This window comes from Pararge aegeria, chromosome 1, assembly GCF_905163445.1.
Source record: "Pararge aegeria chromosome 1, ilParAegt1.1, whole genome shotgun sequence".
NCBI lineage: Eukaryota > Metazoa > Arthropoda > Insecta > Lepidoptera > Nymphalidae > Pararge > Pararge aegeria.
In genome coordinates this window covers 5,805,906-5,833,894 of record NC_053180.1, presented here as the reverse complement: position 1 = coordinate 5,833,894, position 27,989 = coordinate 5,805,906, and the positions used below count along the sequence as shown (strand labels likewise).

Here is a 27,989-nt window from a genome sequence, read left to right as displayed (position 1 = left end):
ATATCAGGTTTTCTCTCTCTCACGTGTGGGTGCTGGCTGATGCAGCTCGGCAGCCGTCGAAACGTGTAACTTCGCCATTTTGTATTCAAGCGTCACGCAGAGCGTGGCTCCTAGTGAATGTTATGGAAGGTGATTGATTTTTGTGTTTTAGACATTAATAGAAAAATTACAGTTGAAATAATTGTGTAATTGCAAATGTGCACCAACGAGAATAACATCAGTCGACGATACCAGCGGTAATAGGTAAATAAAATTCAGTGAAAATTTCTTGTATCCCGCGTCATTGTTAACTCGACGTTCGCTCTGTAAAGACGCCTTACCGCGGCGTTTTACATTTAGAGTTGACGTTTTGTTAAACCTTATTCTAAATGAATCTGTTTAGGATTCTTATATTATTTATCTAAGATCATGAACCTATTTAATCCATTTATATTCGTATATATCAGCAATAATTTGACTATTCCTTATCGATTTTAAAAAAACGGCATGAGAGTCTTTATTTTACATGAAATAGTTATACAGCACACCAAGCGGGTATGTGAGGCACTACAATATGTGATACAAATCTTTACTATAGTTTGTATGTATGTATGTATGTATGTATGTTTGAGCTATCGGCGGAAACTCACAATCTGATTTTTAAAAAAAAATCGTTAAATAAGCTGATTGGTTTAGAGGATGTTATTTTGTAAAAATGCTTTCATTTCACGATAAATATCCATATGACAAAAATAAGACAGTATAAATAAACTTAAGTAATACATTCAAATCAATAATTTTAAGGAGGCTATGAAACTTGCGACCTATACCTACCATAGTTGACGCGGGTGTAATTGCGCGGCACAACTAGTATGGTGAAGCCGAAGAGTTTAAATGTATGTTTAAACACGCTAATCTCAGAAAGAACCAGTTTGTTTTGGTTAATTCAGGAAGGTTAAAGTTTAAATATTTTTTGCGCTAGTGAAACCGCGGGGCTCAGTTAGTATTTTATATGAATGAGATTCTATACGTTTGCAAAAGTAACAGCAGGTCTTTATATTATGTTAACTTATGTAATTTAGAATTCCATAAGTAAACATATTTATTTAAAACCCGTAACGTGTCAAACACACCTTGTGGCAAGAAACATAAACAACTTGGTTAGGTATATGAGTTGCCTAGTGAAAATTGATTGGTGTAAGGTAAATGTATGCCTAGGAATCTTCTTTGAATAGACGTTACTTACTTAGACATTGCCTTGTCCGTTAGTGAAAACGGGCATAATTTTTTTATGCTACAATCTCAAGACTAATCAGTTCTTTTACGTATCTATGAAGTGCACGTTACAGGATTTAAATAAATATGTTAACTTATGGAATTCTAAATTACATAAGTTAACATAATATAAAGACCTGCTGTTACTTTTGCAAACGTATAGAATCTCATTCATATAAAATACTAACTGAGCCCCGCGGTTTCACTAGCGCAAAAAATATTTAAACTTTAACCTTCTTGAATTAACCAAAACAAACTGGTTCTTTCTTAAATGTACATAATGTACCTCTAAAGGATGTAACTTATTATTTTGGTTGTCATATACACGTTGTATAGACTATAAACATATTGAATGTGAATTATTACGAATCTGTATAGAATTCTCAAAGAATCCATTATGATCATTCATACTAATTCATGTCATCCATAAAGTAATGAATTCATCTTAATTCATGCAGGTATTTACTTACTTATCATGCATATAGTATATTGTCACTAGTTTTGCGCTGTGGTTTCACCTGACTCACAGTCTAAACCCTCCATACCAACTGTTATAAGCTATAGGTACCTTCCTTCAGTATTAAGTAAACACAGTGACAAATGACCGTTCAGTTCCTATCACAAGGAAGACTATAGTCGATTTCCCTGGTTAAGCAAAGTTGACTCGAGTCAGTAAATAGATGTACCTACATAATGTACCTCTAAAGGATGTGAAGTATTATTTCGGTTGTCATATACAAGCTGTAGGTATAAAGAAATTGAATGAGAATCATTATGAATCTGTATAGAATTCTCAAAGAATCCATTATGATCATTCACATTAAATCATGTATCATACATGATCTTTTCAATTGTATTAATTTATATTATTTATTTCCCCGCTAAGTTTTTAGTGTGTTGTGGCTTTTTTTGTGATAAAAATTAACGTATGTAGCTATCACCGTCACCTTTCGATAATATAAACGTTTAGATGAGTATGAACGCTTCATAAGTGCCTATGATAGGCCTATTTGAATTAAGAATTTTAAATTTGAATTTATTTATCTAGTCTTCGATTTATGAAAATGTGTCTACAATTTTTGGCAATTCTGGTAAACAAAAATTCGATTCTTATTACGTCGAGGAAGGATCCACTACATGTCTTTGTTCCTTGATGTTTAGGTAAATATAGGCACTTTACAATAATAACATTACATAACATTGTGAATAGAAAAAAAAAAAAATTAAAACTGCTGAATAAAAATTCAACAGTTTAAAAAAAAAAAAAATTGGAATGTTTTTTGAAAACCTCTAAATATACTTGTTTATTTATTACTTCTATAATATTTAAATTATTAATACATTTTCTGACGATTGCGACATTCTATAATATTCAATGGCAAGGTTATAGTGACATGTGCTGATCTAACCTTAAATTTTCTACTCTCAATTAGGTATTCTATTCAACAAATGAAAATATTAATAAAATGTGAAAGTTTAAAAATGAATTTTAAATAGAATATAAAATTTAATAGTGAATATTAGATGAAATGGCGGAACATTTTGCTCTTTCATCAATAAATAATAATAAAAGTTTTACTTCAATCGCGCGTGGTTGTTTATGTTTCTTGCCACAAGGTGTGTTTGAGTTCATATTTTACATTTTTCGTATGGATTTAAGGTTACTAAAAATGAAAAGTGTGTGCGTGTAACCTTTACGCGCGATTGAAGTAAAACTTTTATTATTATTTATTGATGAAAGAGCAAAATGTTCCGCCATTTCATCTAATATTCACTATTAAATTTTATATTCTATTTAAAATTATTTTTTAAACTTTCACATTTTATTAATATTTTCATTTGTTGAATAGAATAATTGAGAGTAGAAAATTTAAGGTTAGATCAGCACATGTCACTATAACCTTGCCATTGAATATTATAGAATGTCGCAATCGTCAGAAAATTTATTAATAATTTATTTATTATAAAAGTAATAAATAAACAAGTATATTTAGAGGTTTTCAAAAAACATTCCAATTTAATTTTTTTTAAACTGTTGAATTTTTATTCAGCAGTTTTAATTTTTTTTTTTTTTTTCTATTCACAATGTTATGTAATGTTATTATTGTAAAGTGCCTATATTTACCTAAACATTAAGGAACAAAGACGTGTAGTGGATACTTCCTCGACGTAATAAGAATCGAATTTTTGTTTACCAGAATTGCCAAAAATTGTAGACACATTTTCATAGATCGAAGACTAGATAAATAAATTCAAATTTAAAATTCTTAATTCAAATAGGCCTATCATAGGCACTTATGAAGCGTTCATACTTACCTAAAAGTTTATATTATCGAAAGGTGATAGCTACATACGTTAATTTTTATCCAAAACGCGCCCTGAAACAAGAAAAGCCACAACACACTACAAACTTAGTGGGGAAATAAATAATATAAATTAATTCAATTGAAAAGATTGTATGCCATTAAAAGTCATGTATAAAAATGGAGTATCATTATCAGGTATAATGATACATACTCCATTTTTAAATAAGAAAAACCGAAAAGTGAAAGTCGGATTCGCGGACGAAGGGTTCTGTACCACGGTATAAAACAAAGTCGCTAACGTCCTTGGTACGCTAAAATCTTTTAAACAACACACCTGATTTGATATTTTGATGCATTTCAGTCAGCAATAGATAGTGATTTAAGAGGTTCAAATGTAATATACATGCAAAACTTAGGAGATTGATTATATCCAGTAAATTAATGTTTTACGGTATCGTTGATATAAAACATTAAATTTCTGACCGTTAAATTACATATCTACATATGACAAACATCCCATCCGTGCGAAGCAGAAAAAAATGGCAAGTAAAAGATGTCTATTGTTTGGGAACCCACTTAAATATTTTTATTTTATTCCGTTTTGTAGTATTTGCATATATAACGGCTACAGAGATAAATCATCTGTAAAAATTTCAACTTCTTTGCTATCACGGTTCATCAGATACAGCTTGGTGACAGAGTACTGATGAACGGACAACGGAGTCTTAGTAATATGGTCCCGTGTTACTCTTTGGGTACGGGGCCCTAAAAAACACACGAGTGAATTCGTGAGCGCGTAATGGATGGAAGTTATTCGCGTCATATATAAGTAGATTGTAGCGACACGTTATTGATTACAGGATAAACTTATCTGAGCATTTGTTAGGTACGGTTATGTTTATTACGGTTTTTTCAGAAATCAGTGGGAACCGTTGGTTTCCCTTGGATTGGAACAAATTTTCGCGTTTCATAAAATTAGCAAGGAATAAAGATATAATTATAGAGCCCGGTAAGCATCTGAATTCCGTGACAAAAGTAACATATTAAATCAATGTAACTGCCTACTTATTTGGGTTTCCAGACTTATTGGTGAAAAATCTGTCGCCATAAATATCTTTAACTAAATTAATTGATGTCTAAAAATAGTGTTATCCTTTATAAGAGGATACAGTGCGAACCAGAAGTCGTTGGTGTGAGCAGGACAGCCCTATCTGAGAATTTAGTTTCGTTCCGATAACTAAACTTACTATCAACACTTAAACCAGTATTATTTAAAACTAAAAGATAATCATCGTATGCTGTTGCGGATTTTTTAACAACTCTTTAAGAGGATCAATCCGTTGTGCTTTATTTTGGCGTAACTTTGAATATCAAGGCATCGCACGCAACTCTCAAAAGGAATAATCCCACGTTTTTGCAACATATTACATTGATGCTCCGCTCCTATTGGTCGTCGCGTAATGTTTTATAGCCAATAACCTTCCTGGATAATGGGACTGTCCAACAATAAAGATTTTGAAATTCGAACCAATACACCAATACATCATAAGCGCGTTCATCTAAACAAACTCAGCTTTATAATGTTAGTATTAGACTAAGAGCCCAGAGCCTACAGACATAACTATTTTCTAAAGGACACAATGTGGAGCCTCAAGTACACTACTTGAAGTTTTTTTATGATTATTGAATGCCAGCATACCTACCACTAGCATACCTGATAAGATTGTTATACGGCCAATTTTCAGGAACCAGGTGATAAAGTTAAATAAAAAAAGGCTTACATTTACTAAATTGTAATGGTTAATTTTTATGCATAATCCATAAAATATTATTACAAAATAATATTTAACATTGCCAGACACAGCAGTTCCACAACTCCCGCTAGACGCTTTAAAACTTAAAAAAAAAGTTAGTTTTATTTATATTCTAACTAGCTGTTGCCCACGTACTACGTCCACGTTTATTACGGTTTGTTTACAAATCGAATGGGAAACGTTTGTTTTCCTGCGATAAAAAGTAGCTGAGTGTTACTTTGTTTACAAATCGAATGGGAACCGTTTGTTTTCCTGCGATAAAAAGTAGCTGAGTGTTACTTGATTTTTGGCTCAAAGGATGGATCCTTTGAGCCAAAAATCAAGGTGTTTCCCATTCGATTTGTAAACAAACCGTAATAAACGTGGACGTAGTACGTGGGCAACAGCTAGTTAGAATATAAATAAAACTAACTTTTTTTTTTAAGTTTTAAAGCGTCTAGCGGGAGTTGTGGAACTGCTGTGTCTGGCAATGTTAAATATTCGCATTCGCATTTAATATATGAGTATGGTCCTGTTTTATTTTTGGCATGCTATGCACATATAAATTACTACTTGAGGCCTAGCATTTTCTTCTTTACAAAATAAGTTAACTCTAAGGTCTCTGAGCTCTTGGACCGGATAGATTTGCAGTTCATATCACATTACTTTACGACCATCGATCGCTAATAAAAAGTTTCTGACCTAAAAATAAAGATTATTATTGTAAAACATAATTAAAATTATATTCAAATAATTTGAAGATTTGAACTTATTTAAATAAGTTCTTAATTTATCTAGAAATAAGGATAATTTATATATTGCTCGTTTGGGAAGCTGAGGGGATCAAAATTGTAATGACTTGATATTATTGAAATAAAAGAGCTACGACTGCTATGAACATGGGATGTATAGGTCGCGTCATGTAAAAAGAGCTCATACGTGATGATTGACCAGCATAATAGTTTTTTTTTCAATTGCACTTGAGTGAGTGCAATAGGCATGATGACAAAGAATCTCTAAAATATTGTATTTATCAAGTGATACATGATGCATGTATTATGAAAAACGTATTTTTATTCATACAATAAGTGATATTGGTATTTATTATCAATAAATAAATTTTTCGATCGTAAAGCACTCTCTGATGCTTCGCATCATGAGTCGTGCAATTAGCAAAATCTAGCGATCCGCCATGTCAGGTGAATCGCCGAATTCTAAATTATGAAGTCACGTCTATATAAACATAATTTTGTACAGCTTCCATTTCGGAATTCTCTGCGTGTATCAAGTACTTTTTGTTGTGTTTTCGTGGGAAATAATTTTTTTAAATATAATTTGCAATTTATATTAATAAAATCTTTGATTTCTGCTAAAATAAGATATTTTTTGTTTTGGAGTAGATACTTCCGAACATCATGGGGCAGTTTTTTAATCATAATGAACTACAAGGGGACTTGGATTCTATTCTACCGGGGATCCTAGAGCTGGTAGTTTAAGAAATAATTAGATTGTCATTGGCAATGCAGCCACCATCAGTATGGGTATGCTATGGTATTGGGTACACTACGCATCGGTGGTAGCGAAGATGTTTTAGAATTAATTAACGTAATTGATTAAGTTTTATTTTGGTACGTCGCGTAGGTTATATTTGTTTAAAAGTATTAAACTAATTATTATCTATTTCTTTGTCACAATGAACAGGTTTCTTTAAAAAAATTGCATGATTAAAGCTAAAATATATTTTAATGAAATATCATTTACATAGTTTAAGTAAGTAGTTAGTGATGCAAATTCTCTGGTACACAAATTTCTAAGCTAAACATTCCAAAATAAGTGCTGTCTTTTCCACAAATGACGTAGTGAAACTGATAGCACTAGTATTTTATAGTAATAAATAATTGACGGATCAAGTAATATATATTTGATAATATATATCTTAATATATATAAATCTCCTGTCACGATGTTTGTCCGCGATGGACTCCTAAACTACTTAACCGATTTCAAATTAAATTGGTACACCGTGAGCAGTCTGGTCCAACTTAAGAGATAGGATAGCTTATCTTTAATTATAGTCGCAATTTTTTTTTATTGCAAATTATTTGTCTATAATTAATTGACAGTCACATTATATATATATATATACTACTATACTCATTTAAGGCTTAGCGATACAGAATACTTTAAAAACGAAATCAAACGCAGACGAAGTCGCGGGCAACAGCTAGTTATATATATATTATATATATATAAGATCAAGCTCATCTGATGGTAAGTGAAGAACCATAAACACTTCGCAGGGCATGCGAGGAACACGTACAAAGTTCCAGCCTATGACCATCAACCTGCGGCGTAAGTGTTAAGCCTCATTTGCCTGTAATTATACCGACAACCATGCACTTTAGACCGGAAAACAGCTGCTTTGCTGCAGATTTAGGTAGTACTTAGGTAGTACTTCCCCGGACAATCTTTGTCACAAAAAGCCCTTAGTACTTCCCCGGACAATCTTTGTCACAAAAAGCCCCACTACTATTAAACTACTACCTCTATCTCTAGTTTTAGACGAAACAATTTATTTCAGTTTTGAGAGTAACAACAGAGTGCACCATTTTGTTGAAATTAAAGGTTAATATAAAACAGGTTAGTTAGTTTTTACGCTACGCGCGGCGCTGCTGTCGGAGCAGGAATGGGAATCGATCGAGGCACAGAGCTATAAATAGGAACTTATTCTGATGTCGTCGAGCCCTGGGGCTCTTTTCATGGCGAGCTTTCGCGCTCGCCCTTCTCCCCCGTTGACGCCGTAGCAACCCCTCAGGTTGTTATCGGCAAGTGTGTTGTGAGTGTTCATCCGAAAATCGAAAATTGAAGATAGGTGGGTGTTTACACTCGTGCCGGTTGATACGGGCTGCATACGATAATTTGATTTTTTACTATGTAATGTCGCGAATAAACAAAAATATAGAGTTTATAAACTGCTGCGAAAGTAACGAATAAATATAACGAGTGCTCACCCTGTTTTGTAGCACGAGTTTGACTTTAAATGATTGTTCCCATAGCTATATTCTTTCCTGAAATTCCTGAGATCTTAAAGGATTCTCTGTCAGCGTCTGTACCGCGCGTCGTATTATCTTTATCATACCATGCCTGACTTTTTGTATGTAAATTCATTATTTTTAATAGGACACGGAAAACGCAAATTTGTTATCCGGATTTGAAATCGGTTTCGAAATAACCCATATGTATTTATATTAAAACGTCATTGTTTTGTCATTTCCGTTTCGTTCGAATAAATTGATTTGTGAACGATAATCCGTGATCTATCTCGCTGAGGCCTGAGATTGATACCGGGCGGTCAGTGAACCATGTCAAGGTTCACACAAGGATTCATTAAATCAGGTTAAAGAATTAATGCCCATTTTCACTGAAGACAAACAAGGCAATGCCTAAGTAAGTAACGCGTAATCAAAGCAAGTGCGGAATAGTTCATAAGATCAATGGCAGCACAACTATGTGCTTGGATACATTTTTGAAATTTGCGATTCCCTTTCAGTCTGGTTTAAGTTTTAAAAAAACATTTTTCGAGGCACGAACAGCAGTAAAGGCCAAATTTAGACTTTTGGAGTCCAGATGTAATAAATACTCGTGTATCTTGACGGCGATTGGATTGGCCAACGAGTTTTAACCTGTTGCAAAATGTTTAAAACTAAATTAATTTTAATCTAATAATATTTATTAATCCCAGTGAATGCATAGCAATTGTGACTGATAGTTAAGCTAATTCCTTGCTATTCTGAAATCCATTAACATCTCAGAGGCAGCTATTGATTGGTTCCATAGCTACTTAAATGGACGTCAGCAATGTGTTTATAGTTAAAATAAATTCTCCTCCTATTCTTCTCTCACTGCTGGTGTTCCTCAAGGTGGCGTCCTCTCCCCTCTTCTATTTGCTATTTTTATAAACACTGTTTCAAAACAACTTTCTTCCAGCTTTCATCTCTATTCCGATGACTTACAAGTTTATATTGGATCCCCCTCACACAGTATTTGTGAGGGCATTGCTGAGGTTAACAATGAACTACTCAGTATCTACACATGGAGTAATTCATATGGACTATGTGTTAATCCCAATAAGTCACAAGTAATTATTATTGGCAGCCGTCAGCAATTAGCAAAAGTTAATTTCAGCACTCTTCCTTCTGTTTGCTTTAACTCTACTGATTTGGTTCTTAGCACTACAGTAAAGAATCTCGGCCTGCTTATGGATACCACTCTATCCTGGTCCCCTCAAGTAGCTGAGGTGAGTCGTAAAGTTTTTGCTTCGATTGGTTATTTAAAACGTTGGAAAAATTTCCTTCCAGTTAAAACGAAAATTTCTCTTACACAATCTTCTTCTTCCGTTACTTGACTACGTTGACTCATGCTATCCTGATCTTACCGAAGAACTGCTGAACAAACTCGAGCGCCTACAAAATATATGTATCCGGTTTGTTTTTGGACTGCGTAAATTTGACCACATTTCGGAGTACCGGGTTAGACTTAAATGGCTGCCGATCAGATTGCGTCGTGAACTTCATCTTCTCTCATTCTTGTACTCTATCCTAAATAATCCAGTCACCCTCACCCTCGTACCTTAAATCACGTTTTCGCTATATTTCCGATTCTGCTTCACATACTGATCTCCGATCTCGGCACGATAACCGTCTGGTACTCCCATTTTGCAAAACAAAGTTCTTCGGTAACACTTCCACTTTTAAGGCTGTTGTTTTTTGGAATAATTTGCCTGCGGACATCCGTAAAAGTCAATCCCTTCCCATATTTAAATGTCGTCTTAAATACTACTATCTGTCTTTGAGTGAAGTTATTTGAACAAATATCGTAATTAATGTGTATTAGTTGTATTTTTCTTTTTTCATTATTTAATTATATATGTATTTATATTATATTTATATAAACATATGTATTTATATATTTATTTATTTTATATGTATGTCTATTTATTGCCGAATATATATGTACATTATATGTAGTATAATTGCACTATCCCGCTCTCTTGCAGCGTTTCCTTCTGCCAGAGGTTTCCTGTAAGAGATTGCTTGCAGCAATAAGGCCGCCTTTGCATGCCTACAATTCTTGTTGTTGTTTATTCTATATTTTATGTATATTCTAATGTTTGTGTGCAATAAAGTATTTCTTCTTCTTCTTTTAATTACTGGGCTACAATAATATTGACACATTATTTAGCATAATAATTTATTAAAATATATAAGATAATGATGTTTTGTTACACTGAAATAACATATACATTTATTACTATAACTAAGATAGACTCTACTTTTCTAAGATAGGTCGAACGTGAGTGCTCTTTTTAAGTGACACCAACTTAAATAACGTACGTTTAAAAGTACCACCCGCTCGTAGACTACGGCGGAGCTAGGCGGAGCCAAACTAATCATTAATCTGCGAAGCCAAATGTTATACGGAGGACGCGCGTCGCGACTCGCGAACGTCTCGTTCGAATTTTAAAATCATGACGGAAGTGGTGATGTCTATTTGACATCATCGCTGCCGCATGACAAATATTTCATAATACTGCGAAGATTCTTACAGTATTATGAAAATAAATAAAAATAATACGATAATTCACACATCACCATCTAGCCCTAAATTCGCGTAGCTTGTTATATGGGTACAAGCGTAGCTTGTGAAATGACTGATAAATATTTTTGTGAATAATATACATAAATCCTTATAATATGCATATAAACACCCAGACATTGAAAAACATTCATGTTCATCACACAAAGTTTTTCCAGTTGTGGGAATCGTACCCACGGCCTTGGACTCAGAAATCAGGGTCGGTGCCCGCTGCGCCAATCGGCCGTCAAAAATAGAATATAATCACAGAATTGAGAACATACAGAAACCGTACACGATTAATATTAAAGCATCAAAAACCACTCAACTTTAGAAGTGTTCTTCGTTCTCGTTAGTTTTTAAAGGAATGGTGGGCATTGTGGACCAAAGTCGTCACCCCAGTTCCGGATCAGCCCTTAAGCAATATTCAACAATTGGTTAGGGCATCATAAACAGCATTGGAATAATAGTTACTACCAAAAGAAAGGCAAGGCTGTTTGAAAACCCGCAACTGAAATTTTAATAAAAAAAAACCCCGTGCCGTGTTGTGACCGCATTACAATAAAATAACTATAGCCTAAAACAGGTTTTGTTTGCATCAATAGCCTACGACAGTCCACTGCTGGACTAAAGGCCTCCCCTAAAGGGAGGGATCCGGAACGGGCAGACTGTTTGGTGATCACTGTAGATATTAGTAATAGTACATAAATTCAAATTCAAAATTTCTTCATCCCATGTAGGCCTATCACAGGCACAAATAAAGCGTTCATACATACATATACGTTTACTTAATTGTAAGGGATGGTGATAACTTCGTTCGCCAACTTAAACCCAAAGCTTCTAGGGTTCCAAACGCGCATTGGTCTAAGAAGAGCAAACTTTTTGTTATCACCAATCTCACAGTAAATTAGTTTTAAGATGTCGTTTAAGTAATCCTTAACATCATAATACAGGACGCTGCTGCTCATTCTTCTATAAATTCCTTTAGTCGCCTCGTACAAAGACCGCGGGGTGGTGACATCTGATCTGTACTCTGATATGCCATCACCACACGGCCTAAACGTTGCTATTAATATCACTTTGAATTAAAAGCGGTGATAGCCTAGTGGTTAGGACTTCGGCTTCGCTTACAGCACGGCAGGGCCGGAGACTATTCTTCCCGGGAAAGGATAATCTTTCCTACAACTTTTGACGGCCGATTGGCGCAGTTTGCAGCGACCCTGCTTTCTGAACCCAAAGGTTCGATTCCCACTACTGGAAGGTGTTTGTGTGATGAGCATGAATGTTTTTCAGTGTCTCGGTGTTTATATGTATTTTCTAAGTATTTATGTTTAAAATTCATCAAATTATTCATCAGTCATCTTAGTACCCATAACACAGGCTACGCTTACTTTGGGTTGGATGGCGATGTGTGTATTGTCGTAGTATATTTATTTATTATTTATTTATTTAACTCTAATTATTCTCCCTCAACTTCATTAACTCTCCGAGTAATGGCGCACAAGTGAAAGCAGGTAATATAAAAATCGCACACGTATAACACACATATTAAACTGAGGTAAACTTCTCCAATTACCTGTGGCCGTGCTTTAGTTGGTGGGCACGTTAATTTTATCCGTTATAAAGCAGGGGTTCACAACCTTATTAAGCTAGCGGCGCACTGCCAGCGCATGCGCCGTAATCTAGGTAGTTAAAATAGAAACGGTACTTGTTAGTTAGGCAGACAGGCGCAAAAAAATAAAACGTCACTATGAAAGTAATGAAACTATAAAAATATATTTTAACAAAGAATTCTGAAAATAAAATAACTAAACAATGGGATAGCTAAGCTTGGTGATCTCCAGACAATAAAGACCCGTTGCACCGCTGCAGTTTTATTTTTCTTGATTATTTTGAAGTACAGATGTAGCGCCTCGCGGTGCATCTCTGTACTTTCTAAACCTACGGCGCCCAGGAACTTGGAAGTCCCGTTATAGTTGATAAATTCAAATTCAAATTCAAAAATATTTTATTCATGTAGACCTTATTACAGGCACTTATGAAGCGTACATACAATTAACATGTTACACTAATGTTAGTGATGGTGATAATGATAACTGCTTTCGTTAACTTAAAACCAAAGCTAGGAGGGTTCCAAACGCGCCCGGGTCTAAGAAGAGCCCACAACAAACGTAGCCAGGTTTATTTTGTTATCACCATCTCACAGTCTAGTTAATGTTGAGCTATGAAGTTAGATCAATTCATACTCAAGCTTTTTTATCATACATGTAATCTGTTACAGTAAATTTATAAAGTGGGTAAATGATTAAACTTTTGAAATTCATGACATTGAGTTAGTGGGTATTTTGATATAAATACGACTGCATTATCGATGCAAAGCAGTCCTACATGGACTCGAACGATGTAAAGATACCTCCCGGTGTCTTAGTCGTTTATCAAATCCTTAATATTATAATAGGATTTTTCTATAAGCTTACGTCTTATGTAAACTTTGAACTTATTGAGATATAATGGGGGGATATATTTTTTGTTTCCTGATTATGCTAGCCTATGCACGTTAACTGCTCGGCAAGGATGGCCGGAAAGTTCTCCATGATAGCGTGTGAGGTATACCAATCTGCACTTGGCCAGCGTGGTGGATAACGGCCTAAACCCTAACTCTGACAGAAGACACGTGCTCCGTACATATTGGGCTGTCATCATCATCGTATCAACCCATTATCGGCTCACGACAGGGCACGGATCTCTGCCCACGATAAGGAGGGGTTGTCCACCACGCTGGCCCAGTGCAGGTTGTTGGACTACACGCACCTTTCAGAACACTATAAAGAACTTTAAGGCATGCAGGTTTCTTCACGGTGTTTGCCTTCGCCGTTAAAGCAAGTGATATATATTAATTGCTTAAAACAGGTAACTTAGAAATGTGCTAGGTGCCTACTGGGATTCGAACTCTGCCCCCGAAAGTGAAGCCTAAGTCCTACCACTGCCCACCGCTTGCTATTTATTTATTATTTATTTATTTATTATTTATGTACCATAAATTGTGATTGTAAACATAAGATACATGAAGTGTACAAAGGAAACTTGCTACCACTGCTAGTGGGCACTCATATTATAAATGCGAAAGTGTGTTTGTTTGTAAGACACCGATCAACTAAATTTGTCTGGCATAGAGTTGTTGGTAAGGGCGGAGAGTAACGTAGGCTAAATTTTCCCCCAGGAACTCTTAACGGTTCGCACGGGTTTTGTAAGAAAACCGTAATAAACACGGACGAGGAATTTGGACAATAGCTAGTCGTTTGATGATGAAGATGAATATTAAAAATCCTATTTGATATTGTTACAGTGGCGTAAAAAAAAGCGGCGCAAAAATCGTAAAAATGGACGATGACATCGAAATAACACTTCTCGAGAACAAACAACAGAGTCCGTCCCAACAAAGTGATCTGAACTCAGCCGACGCCACGGTACTATACGAGGGCAATAACGAACCGGCATCCATTGCGTTAGCCATAGAACCCTGCGATGATGACGCTCCAGAGGATAAAGAGCCGAAAGAAGAGGAAATGGCAGAAATCACGAAAACAACTACAAACAACAAACCAAAGGGGAGTACTGAATTGGACAAGTTTAAAAGAAGACTTATTCGAGCCATTGCTCGTTTTATACGCAATAATCAGGCGCCAACCGATGAAATCTGGGCAGAACTGAAGAAGCAAACGGGCTGCGATTGTAAACTGCTTTGGTAAGTCGGGATTTTTTTTTAATTAAATTGCATTTCTGCCATTTCTTTCTTATATCTATAGTGGGGGGATCTATAGTGTGAAGAGCCGAGGAATGTGCGTATTTAATTTAAGAAGTTTAAATAACACTTGCTTGCCTGAGAGTGCTACCTAACGTTCTCAAAGACGTTTAAAGCCTACTAAACCGCACTAAGCCAATTTGGTGTACAACGGCGTAATTTAGCCTTCTCTTTCTGAGAAGAGATCCGCGCCCTGTAGCCCAGTGCAAGATTTATTCGCTCGTAGTCTACTTGTATCGTCAAAGTAAAAAATGCCTAATGACCTCTTATTAGGGTCGCAAATCCTTTACTTCAGATGTTTCTTTCAGCCAAAATCCCGAGCTAAAGAATTGTAGACAAATTTGAGCTTTAATAGAATACAAATAAGATCAATTTTACTCCGATGTTCAAGTATTTCCATCCTCTGAAACAACACGATTGTGAGCGAGCAAATCTTCAATCTCTTGCAAATCAAGTTAACAGTAGTGGGTTAATAATGATGATGGTGATGATTAGTGTTTTAACTGTTATTGTTGGCTCTTTCCGCTAATTGGGATTTATGCAAATTGTCCAGGGATCGAATGCGTGCGTTGACAATGAAAAAGTTAGGAAGATTGTTTGCAGCCGAGGACACGCTAAGAAATATAACGCAGATTGCTCAACTCACCGTAACCGACTGGCTTATGTACGACCTCGTGCTTGTGCACGAGAAAGTGGACGTTATCGGGCAGGTAATATAAAATAAATTCAATCAATCTTCTTCGGCAGTTTTGTGAAATTATTATATTTTATTATATTTTTTTCATTTTCGTCTCTCTGTCTTTATCTTGGCCTCCATACTTTTTTAAAGAGAGTTCCTATTCTGCGAGATGTCCAGGCACAGCTGCCCTCCGCGGCCCCCACGGGAACGCCCCTTTTTTTTACAGAGAAAATGCCTGACGCATAGCACTCCGTTGGGGGAAACGGAGTAGTTATGTGGAACTTGCACCCACTTAAAACTCTGTGTGTTCCTCGATAGAACTATAATTGAGAGCACGGGGTTCACTTGAGTATTCACCGCACTACGGGAACGCCCCTAAGAAATTGTTGTTTTTATTAACGTACCACAAGCATACACCGTGTTTTCTTTTATAGTCGTTTATCCACAGGCTCTTTAATCTATCGGTTATCCCATGTATATAGTACCTGCACGGCTAGCATGGGCAGCAGACAATTATCTCTCCGGGGAAAGGATATAAATGTATCTTCTCGCACAGCTTTATCAACTCTCAGAGGACTGGCGCACAAGTGGAAATAATATCCTAATAATATATGTGTATTAATGGACGAGGGTAAACTTCTCCTATTCCATTTTCCAGTGATTGAGCAGGTGGACACGTTAATTATATCCCGTGTCAGGGGATGTAATCAGGGGATATAATTTTTATCTCCCGCCCATGCTAGCCCTGCTGTAAGGAGTACTCAAAATAATCGAATAATAGAGATTAAAAGCAGATGATCGCATATTTCGAATAGGTACTTAGTACTTACTTATTCGAATATCATTTTCTCTGCTTCCTGTTGTTTTGAAACGACCGCAACTGATTGACTTTTTAACCAGCGCCGTCAAACCACGCCGCTGCGCGCTGTAGTATTATTGTGTGTTGAAATCTATATAGTATTATTCGTGTACTACATATTATTTTTACAAATTAATAGTAGAAATTGGATATATTAACTGGTTCAAGATACTATTGTACGATTAATAAAAAGTCACCGTGCATATTTAGGAAATTATTTGATTGTAATAATAATGCTTTATTTGCATTCCTTTCAATTTAGTAAACTATCTATCTTTACTTGCTAAATATTTTCTTAATCGCAATTGCTTTTTTTCTATTTAACTTTATGTTTCCTTACCTAAGTAAAAATAGGTATTACCGTTATTGTTTTTATGAAATTTAATTTATATTACTCAAGTAATAGTAAAACCGTGGTGCCCGTGGTGGTAAAAGCCCCCGCCATATTATAGTATTCCATGTCTTACCTGAAACTTTCAGGATATGTCGCTTACTATATATATTGATAGGCGCTATCTATATATCACCTAAAACCGTATTTTTCTAAAGCATGTGCTACACGGTTTTAAACGGCGGTTTGGAACAGAGGTTTAAAACAGTGTAGATAGTTGCTTTATGTTAAATTTCGTTTGACCTTTAAACACACTTGGCAGCAAGTTGCGTTTGAAACCACCGGTAGAAGCATTGGTTAAAAACTAGTTTGAAACCGTCTAGCCGCTTGTTTAAAACCTCGTAAACGACAGTCACTTCGCAGCGGCAAGCGCAGGCAGACGGCAGAATTCTCAAAATGGCAGAAGAAAAAGAACTAGGAGTAGTTACAGAACTTCTCGAGCTATATAGAGACTTGCCCTGCCTTTGGGACTCAGAAAAAAAATACGTGGAATATTTTTGCCACAAAATTAAAAGACATCGACCCAACGGCAGAGCAAGACACCCCAACTCTTTGTTCTTTAGATGGGTAAGGCGCCATGACGTCGTTGTAGTGAATATACGGTGCGAGCGTAGAGACGTCCTATTCACGCAACGTTCTATAAACACTGATGGTTTTAAACCGTGTAGCCGATAAAGCGCAAATCTGTTATTTCTGTTTTAAACCGCCGTTGAAAACCGTGTAGCACATCCTTTATACTGTTTTGTTTGAGAGTTTTAATCTTTATTTTGAGGAAGCCCCTTACTTACGTCATTATTTAAACTATCATTTTCCAACATCTTTAAACGACGTTAGTAAGTCTCTTGTAAAGTATTGATTGATTGTTTTGTATCGATGAACCAAATTAAATTGTATCGGCGACTTGTGAAAAAAAAAAAAACTCTTTTTTCGTAGGAAGACGCAAATCCTACTGCCAAAGAATCGCCTGAAATATTGGAAGATTTATTCGCTATAGTGGTGATCTACAATCTGGAATTCTTGCAAGGCGACAATCTGACCAAAGCTTGGTTTGAAGCCACCAAAGATTACAATGGCACGTGAGTAATAGAAGGATAAAATAAATAAATATACTACGACTAAAAATATTGTATCGCCATCTAGCACCAAAGTAAGCGTAGCTTGTGTTATGACAGATGATTACCTTTATTTATATATTTCTTGTGTGCGTGTGTATGTCACTGAACTCCTCCTAGGCGGCTGGACCGATTTGAATGAATTTTTCGGTATGCGTTTGGGTGGCGCCCTGGATGGTTTAGATTCACAAATCAGCCCGACAGATGGCGCTGGGGTCAGCTTGTTTTTATATAAGTATTTGTGTATATTATTCATATAAATATTATAAGTATTTTTATAAACACCTAGACCCTGAAAACATTAATGTTTATCACACAAACATTTTCCAATTGTGGGAATAAAACCCACAGCCTTAGACTCGGCGAGCGGGGTCGCTGCCCACTGCGTCAATCGGCCGTCTACTAATTACCTAGTAATAGTAGTAAAGATTTTAGTGAGAGAGCTCGTCCGGGCAAGTACTACCGCTTCTTTCTGCCGCAAAGCAGCATAGCTGTGTTCCCGTCTTAAGGGCGTGGTTGCAGGTGTAATAACAGGCACACGAGATTTAATCCTATGCCTCAGTTGGATAAAACAGGGTCGCACTTTTCTGAACCAGGTTGCTTCTTAAATATTTTCAAATGACAATGTTAGATGGTGATAACAAAAAAAGACACCCGGCTAAGTTTGTTTTGGGCTTCTTCTTAGACCAGGGCGCGTTTGGAACACTGGTAGCTTTAGTTTTAAGTTTACGAATGTAGTTATCGCCATCACAATTAACCGCTTTGTACACATTTTGTATATAATCAACGCATCAAAAGTGCTATGTGCTTATTTGAATAAAGAAATATTTGACTTAGAACGTGTTCCTTGCATGCCATGCGAAGTGTTGCTCTGTCCAGTAGATTTTCACGTATCATCAGTTTGCTTGTTCCATCAATTAATATTGTAAAATTATTGTACACAAGCAAAACAAAAAAATATCACAATGCATCCAAGTTGTTGTTGTTGGTGGTTGATGACGTTGATGAATAAATAATTACGTCGTATAATAAACTAAGAGTAAGAAACTATTTCAGAGAGCGACAGTGTTCGCCTATGCTGCTTCAGCGTCGTTGGTACCAAATGAAGGCGAAGGTGCGGGAAAAGTTTTATCACTTTTGGTTCAGCTACAAGGGTGACCAGCGACATTTAGCGGCGGCGAATGAGTTCAAGCCAACTGATCTAGAGATGGAGATTGTTAAACAGTAAGATTTTATAATTCGATATTACTGACTGTACTATAACTTTTCCTCGCTGTACTCTTAAACAATACAACAATTTCACAATGTATGCAAGTTTGTTGTAAGTAAAGGCATCTAAATCAGAAATATTACAGTTATTATAAAATATTTAATTACTATAATGTTTATGAATGAATGATTGAATGGATATACTTTTATTGCACACCACAAAAAGTATATAAAAAAAAATATATAATGGAGTAAAACGAAAAAAAATGATTGAAAGCCGATGTAAAGTAACAAATTATCCAAGAAATTAATTCAAACTACAGTTTCTTGCATTTCTATTTTAGTTTCAGATACATCACTACTCAACAATTTGCAACTTGGGAGGAGTTAATAGAACAGAAGAGGGTGGCACTTCCCGAGGATTTCGTGAGTGTTTTTCGACATTATTTATTGTTCTTTGAAAATGTATCCGCTCGTGAATACGCCCATACGATTAGATTTTTTTTTTATTTTGTCTTCCCGCTCAGTTTCACCAACTCAAAAATGATATCCACGTAATATAATTGTCATAATAAACAGGGGTAAACTTCGCCTTATCTTAATATTGCGCTCTCTCGCTCAGACAGAGCTCTCTCTCTCTCTTAATTGTCCTATAACTTGTGATTATTATTTATATTCTTATATATTTGGTTTGTTACAGGAACGTCTGCAACTAGCTAAAAGACGCATTTTCCGGACTGGTAATTTAATATTTGTATTCTTTTTGTGGTATACTCACATCGGTCTCATTTACGCTCGTGAACCTTGCGGCCGCAGTAGCAGAAATAATTGCTTTTTCTATAAATGTCGAAATGACTGCGAGTAGGTACTACTTATATTCGAAAGATGGACAACATACAAAGTGACAGTACGACACGAAATGTACGTTCGTTAAAGGATATTTTCATACAGGACTTTAATAACATAATTTTGCTTAAGTTTCTTGCCATTTCAAAATAGCGGCAATCAATAACAAAATGTGACAAGAAATCTCTCAGTGCGTCGCGTTTCTGAAATAAAATAAAGTTGACTAGTGGTACCATCTATTAATAATTACACTATCAAAAATAAATTATAGCGGTATCTAGACCTAAATAAAGATAAAATTCCGAAAATGAATGTTTTAAATATTGAGATTATTTCAGAAAATTAAAGTATTTCATAAAGGAACGAGCATATTGACAGTTGTTTTTTTTATTTTCCTTTAATGTAAAAAAATACCCAAAATAAAGTAAAGCTTCTTTTCTTGCTTTTTAGAAACAGGACCTGACCTTGAAGTTATAGAGCCCCATGTAGAAACCATCGATCTGGAACAAGATACAGATTCTGAAGAGTCTAGAGATTCTACTTTAGTATTTGAGCCAAAGCAAAATGTTAATCCAGGAATGGTTAAAATTGAAAAAGTAGATGAAATATCAGACGATGATGATGTACATTTACTGGAATCGGTTCAAATACCTTTAGAAACAAACAAACATCCAGAATCCGAAAGTGATTTGGGGGACAGTAATGCAATGATGATTGATGAACAAATACCTACTGTTATCAATATTGAAGAAGACATATCTGTTGTGGATGACAACCACCATTTAAAAAAAATAACTACGAATGCTCAGAATATTGGCAAAGCTGAACTCCTAGATAAAGGTGATGGTTCCCAAGATGATTTTGAAATGGTAATGCCTAGAATAGTAGCTAGTACTTCAATAGCAAATATTGTGAATAACTATGATAAAGTAATTCCTAAAATATCAGACTTCATTGCTGCCATTGAAGTTGAAAAGCCGGTAGATGATGCGATAAATCATCAAATTAACGGCATATTAGAAAGTGTTGCTGAAAATATTACAAATAAGAATGTTTTTAACGTAATTCCGTCGTCAACTTTGTCTGCATCAGTTAACATAAATACTAATTTATTGGTGAAAAATGTTATAGATAGCGAAATAAAATCTTTATACGAGAAAACTAAATATAAAGACGATCTGAATAGGCTAGATTCTCTTGATGCACACCCAAGTAACATAAATATTTTCGACGGAATTGAATTAGAAGATGATGGGATCGAGTATATTGAAGAAGATGATGACTTGAAAGGTAACAAATTTTGTTTATTATTTACAACAAAATTAGGAAAGTAGTAGGCAAATAGTAACAAAATTTTTCTGTCTAAATTTTATTTCATTTTAAATTATTTTATCTCAATGGAGTTAATGCATAAGGCATGACAATATAATAGTTATGAAAACTTTCCGCCCTTCTAATGTCCTAATACTGGAAGTATTATTTACACTTGGGTAGACAACGTTGATTTCATAACTCCTAGAATTTTATTAACTGTAGCATAAGCCCGCAAAACCGCAGAGTGGAACATTAATAGGTTAAAACTTCCAAAAAATAACTTTCTTGGAAGTAATAAAATATATATTCACGATCAAAATAATTTTGTTTCAGAAGTTCAGCTGAAATCATTCAAAATCGAGAATACTGATGATAGGGATTGTGGTAATATTCCAACAATTGATTTAAAACTACTACTCACTCCGCTTGTCTACACAAAAAAACTTGAGGATATGGATGTTTTTCGATTTATTGAGTATAATGCAGTAAAAGATAAACGTGTTATTGAAAATGCTCATATTGAAAGTAAACCAGTTGACAGAAAATCCGTTAAAATGGAAGAGATATCACAAGAACGTCAAACAATATCTGATAGAGATGCATTTAGTGATAGTGAATCAGAACATGATTCAGAAGTCGATTTAGGTCCTGAGATTATCAGTTCCTCAAGTTGGTTATTTAGAAAGCTTAAAAAATTATCATACAATCCTATACAATTATGCAAGAATCCCGATTTTAACACAAGATTAAAAAGACTTAATGCTGGATTTTATAGCTCAGCACGAAATAGGTGTCTACTCAAAGAATGTAAACCACTGACCATTGATCTACACAAGTCTTTCGAGGTTAAACTTCATAATAATACGATGTATTTAACTGGATCTATGTCGACAGAAAATAAATCAGATGTGCTAGATGAAAGTCTGTATGGAAATACTGTGCTACATACTGCCATGCCGATGGAGTATTCAATTAATAACGTTATGAATGATATTCTAGGCCCAGCTCAGCCTTCAGCTACACAGCTTTCAACTAAACCAGTTACACAAGACAGTCACCTGGTTGAAAGAAAAAAAGTAATAAATTTGCCAGATATAGCTCAAATACGTCGTTTAAACGAAAAATTACTCACTGCAGAAGTTACCCCGATACAGGTTGCAAATAACACTAAACCGCCTGTTAACATTGTTTCTACACAACCAAATATTCATACACTCCAGAATATTACAACTGATGTTGTTAATAAAGGTACAGAGTCTACTACATCAACCATCCCTGTACATGATTGCAACGGAATATTTAGCAATGTTAGTGTTACTTCTAATGCCTCTAGTGAAAATGATAAATCCGCAGGTGTGATTAAAAATAGTGGTGATGCTTGTAATGTTAGTTTACCATGTAACAATAATTTTATTACGATCACAAATAAAATTAAATCATTAGAATCCCAAAACAACAGTAATAAGCTCTCAAAAGGTACTCTACTTAATCGGTTTAACAATCAGCTGTTTAAAAGTGTAAAAGAACCAAAAAAACCAGTTCGCTTAAATCATGTCGAAGTATCTTGGAACCCAAAACCTAAAAAATTTCTTATTCCTCAAGACATACTCTTGACTTCTGATACTGTGGAGAGAATATTAAATGTATGTAAAGGAGAAACTGGGGTATTGACAAAAAATTCAAAGTCGCCAAGCAAAGTCAATAAGACACTAAGAAAACAAGCCTTGAAGCAAAAGATGAAAGAAGAGTCATCATTAATCAAAAAGAAAGTTCAAAGCAAAAATGAAATTTCGGAAATTTATTATGATAATGAAGTGACGATTACCAGCGAACAAGCGCCTATTGAAAATGTATGTAAAGATACAGGGGATACTACGATACAAAAACTGACAGCGAATGTAAAAAAGAAAAAGAATATTGAAAGAATTGTAAAAAGTAATGTTTTATCAAAAAAAATCAAATATTGCTGTTGGGCGCGAGAAAAAGTAGTAAAGCTTGATTCCAAAAAGAGATCGGTTAAAAGACATGACTGCCCGCGACCTTTGTGTAATTGCTGTTGTAGGCAAGTACTCGTTGACAAAATGTTTGCAATTAGGGTAGAGAATGAAAAACAATGCCAGATAGAGAAAGAAAAAATCGAACGGGCGATTAGAAATAACCTATCAAGCACAAAAACTCCCCCCGAAACCTCTACAGAAACACTACAAAATACTTCCAAAATCTATTCACAATTGTCGCTCAAAGTTTCAGTCGGTATTAACACTGATTATGACATGGACTTTGAAAATAGTTTTGCAGCTAACTTGGCAGAACTAAATTCAAGCTCTAAATTTTTCAATAATGAATCAGCAACTAGTATAAATGTAACATATGCACCTAATATTAATCAAGCTAATGGTCAAACTCAGACTTTGGTGAATTTAATGCTTCTGAATAAAAATTCAAGTTCTAAAAATAATGAAATATTTTCTAATGGCAGTAATTCATCGAATGTAATTCCTATAGATCCTATGATTTTTGAAAATAGTAATTCAACTTTGTCATTAAAAGGGAGTAATTTAGCAAATGTGATTCCCGAGAAAAATGTAAAAGTCTTAGATAAGAATAATTCCATTTTCTCATTAAAAAAGACTAATACAAGTAAAATTATTCAAAAATCATCTCATTTGCTCACGGTATCATTGGCTCTAAATAAAAATAGTCCAATTGTCTCATCAAGTCAAAGTAGCTTCAATAATGTAATATTAAAAAAAAATATATTGGTTCCGGATAAAAATAATCCTATGTATACATACTCTCCAAAAATCCTCAAAAAGCCTATATCTTTGACATCTGATTCCGCGACATTGGGTACCGATAAATCAAGTGTTTTGTTGCAAGAAAGAGAAGAAAAACTAGATAAGGTTTTATTTTTAACAAATGACAAGGCGAAAAACGCTTATTCTCGAACGCCTATATGTTTAGGTAAAAATAAAATTTTACTGTGTTCCTTTGAAAAAGCTCATTTAAAAGAACCACCTAAAGTTGATGATTTGAGCAGTTATACTAATAATAATGATACTGCTCAACCTACCGCACCTATTTTGGCTTTACCTGATGGTGTGCGAATTGTTGTATTACCTAACAAAGAAGTGGCTCTTTCCATCGACCCTGGAATTGAGTTAGACTCTAGTCAGTTTGCTTTCTTGCCTAATTTTATGGCATCAATTCAGCTACAACTAGCCGAAAACATTAGAAAATGTCAGGTGAATCCGTCAGAAAATAAAGATATGTCTGCTGATCCAAATAACGGTACTCTTACGAATTGTAACGGATCTAAATTTCAATTAGGTGATGGTAAAATAGCTAATAATAACAATTTAAATGACGCATTTGCAGTATCTTCTATTGAACAATTAAAAGATAATTCTCAGAATGTGGAAGATGCTAATAAAGATAAGAAAGCATGTGATCTTGAGAATAGTAACGATTTGAAAGACACCTCCAAATTAAATAAGAAAACAATATTGTCAGATCTTATGGAAATGTCAGGTATTTCGGCAGAAGATACTCATACCACAAATAATGGAAGTCCTACTAAGCAAAAAGCCGAATTATATCCGACGCCTATAATAGAACGTTTACAATCACAAACAACTAATCAACATAACAATAAATTTATAAACAATCCTCTTTTTGAAAACCCTACTGTGCAAACTGCTTTAACTAGATGCCCAGAGTTGTGTGTAGTTTTTTCCTACCAAGAACTGAAATACGCTTCAGAAAATAACGCCCAATTCTTCAAAATGGATATTGAAACTGGTGTAGTAGTCCCTATAAATCTAGTAATTAAGAAACAAATGTCGGGAAGGCAATCAAATCAACCGTATGAACTCTCAAAATTTGTGATAGATTTGACGGATGACCCTGACGATGAAACTATCAATTTTGAAGAGAAAAATACTGGAACTTTTGAAATAGAGCCACCTGCGGAAAAACAAAATGACCGCGCCGTACCAGTGAAATTATTTGCATCCACCCATCCATCCATATTACGTCGCGGTAAAAGTTTACTTGTACATTCCGTCAGTTCTAACGCTAAGCGAAAACCATTAATAAAAAGAAAGAATATGATTAAAGTTATTCAAGTCAAACATAAAGAAAAACAAGAAATAGATTCTATGGCAAGCATTGATTTGGATTCAGATACTGAACAAAAAGAAAATGATACGGCATTTGGTGTAAATTCAGGGGAGATAAAATCTGATGACGATTCAGATTCTGATGACGAACCATTGGCGTTTAAGGCAAAACGTATAAAAGAATCGAATGAACATACCACCGAACTATTGAATAAAACTAGTGAAAAAGTAGTAGACCAAGTCAAAACAGTCGATGAAGTCAGTCAGAATACAGAAATAGTCTCTCTCAATGGAAGTGAGGTAACTGAAATATTAGCTGAAAACCAGACTGCTGACGACATCTCTAAAAATATAACCGATCAAGCTAGTGTAAATCCAAATCCCGAATTAGAACCGGAAGAATTTGAGCCAAACTTTGACGTAAATGTCCCGGAGTCTTCAGATGAAGATTGTATCCTAGGTGTTTAATTAACATCAATTCAGTGTAAGTTTTCAAGTTAAACCAAAATCTCGCCGCCTTCAGCGTTAAAACATCCCTTTACGGCAACTTTTGCGTTGTTTGCGTGTGCGTTTAACCCAATATCTTGGAAATATCTTGGGCAGAAAAAGTATTAGTTTTTCCGAAGTATTTCATGTGCCTTCGATTAACAGATGTTATCGTGGTTGTTTAGGTGCATCCATGTTTCATTATCGCTCACTCAGTCGGCTTTATCGTCGGATGATTACAGGGTCTCGATATGCATTCGGAGATGGCAAAAGTAGGGTAAAAACATTCGAAGTACTGCTATAAGTTTATATGATGCACATTTTCACGGCTAATCTATGCCCCAGTGTAGCATTATTTTCTCGTTTTTTATTATAAATTCTTAGCAGACTTTATCTGTAACACCCATCATAAGATTTTCCAGACGTCTTCGTGTTAGTAATTCGGTCTTTAATTATTATTATTTAGAAAACCCTCTGTGGAAACTGTGATATTATGTTATTACTATTAGATTTAAGTAAGTACCTAGCCATAAAAATAAAGGCTCTCGCACTTGGGGGAGGTCTGCGCAGCATGTCGGTCTTTGCAAAAGACCTCCTATTATAATATTTAGTGTACTGCAGCCCGACGTGGTGCGCCGTATATTTAAACATTACGGTGCACCCCAACCCTATAAGCGCGTGTCTTTATTCGTTAATTAATATTAAAATTATTAAAATACACATTTTAAAGTAATATATGTTACATCATCAATCAAGGACTTGTGTGATTTTGATTGTATTACGAAATTATATCTATTTACGTGTAGGTATATTGTAGATTTGTGTCCTAAACTAGTGTTACTACCTAAGTGGTTACACAAAGCACACCCTTTTGATAACTTTATTCAAAATACAACTTAATATTCAAACGGTATTGTCCAATTTTATTGGCCGTCCTGAACTATGTGCAAGATTACTTTACTTCAGTGCGGACAAAAAGTTTGGAGACTCGTGTTTTGAACGCCCTGCAGGGCTAGCATGGGCAGTATTCGCACAGATTGATAAACTCTACGTGCATTGGCGCACAAGTGGAAATAATATCCAAATAATATACGTGTAATAATAAACGGGCGTAATCTTCTCCTATTCCCTGTTGCCGTGCTTTGGCATGTAGACACTTTAATTTTAGCCCTTGTCAGGGATAGAATTTTTGTCTTCTTCCTATGCTAGCCGTGTTGCTTACTTTACTTGCAGCAGTAGTTTACCTATTTCACTATAATCAGCGAAAGAAAAAAAACAGAAGTCGCCCTTTCTAATAAATTGCCATTCGAAACAGTATATGCGCGCACGCACGAATAATTGAATCGCAATATACACGATTTGTTCTACTGTATGTCATGCAGGACGGGAACAGCCCTGATTGGCCGGCAGTTAATCTGTCAAAGTTGTGAGTTGTGATTAGAGAACTAAACGCATGCGGGGCACATTTTTGTTTTTTTTTTTCGCTGACTATAATAAATGTGTTTATAAATAATTGTATATAAAAATTATACTACAAACGTAAATTCATATTTCAAAATTACGGGAATTATAAAGATCTTTATGAAGAAAAATATTTTTGAAGTGTTGATAGTTTATAGCGTTCGATAGTAGTTACTCTAAGTGTAGATTTTTGTTCAGAAAAATATTGTTTGTCTTTTATTGGTACGAATTTATATTTATTTTTTTCTATAACTTAGCGCAGACTTAATAGTGCTACAGACCTACTATGTGTACCTATACAGTTTTGGTATTTTGTGAGAAGAAACATTGTGTTTATTATTATTTAAATTAAAACACCTGATGAAGGATTTTTTAATTCGTTGTGATTTATTTTATAATTTGATCCCAATTCTTAACTCGCTTACGCTGGCGTATAGATCTATGCACAATACATCTTCGTACCCTAAGGGTAAAATGGACGCTATTATTAAGACTCGTGTCCGTTTATTTGTCTGTTGGTCTGTCACCATTTTGTATCTCTTGAACGTGATAGACAGTTGAAACTTGTCTTATAATATAAACGTTTATAAAGTATGTCTTAAAAATAAACTTAAAACGACAGCAAGCACCGCTGCGACAGGAAAGTCGTCAATTACTACACTCGTTGGTGTGGTAATTTTTAATTGAAATCGTAGTATATTAAGCAATAAGTTCGATACATGG

At 34.9% G+C, this 27,989-nt stretch overlaps 1 protein-coding gene across 2 annotated transcripts; it reads left to right on the top strand.

The window, feature by feature from the left end:
* Positions 1-83: 83 nt before the first annotated feature.
* Positions 84-27,642, top strand: LOC120636882. 2 transcript variants are annotated; one of them, XM_039908493.1, is made up of 9 exons: positions 84-129; positions 14,333-14,731; positions 15,342-15,498; positions 17,651-17,793; positions 18,886-19,053; positions 19,383-19,464; positions 19,739-19,778; positions 20,335-21,174; positions 21,532-27,642. In XM_039908493.1, exons 2-9 carry the CDS (start codon positions 14,367-14,369, stop codon positions 25,785-25,787), a joined length of 6,051 nt encoding a protein of 2,016 aa, XP_039764427.1. In that variant the 5' UTR covers positions 84-129; positions 14,333-14,366; the 3' UTR covers positions 25,788-27,642. The 2 variants fall into 2 exon arrangements, with proteins under 2 accessions (XP_039764427.1, XP_039764409.1); XM_039908475.1 differs by having other exon boundaries at positions 93-243.
* The last annotated feature ends 347 nt before the right edge of the window (positions 27,643-27,989 follow it).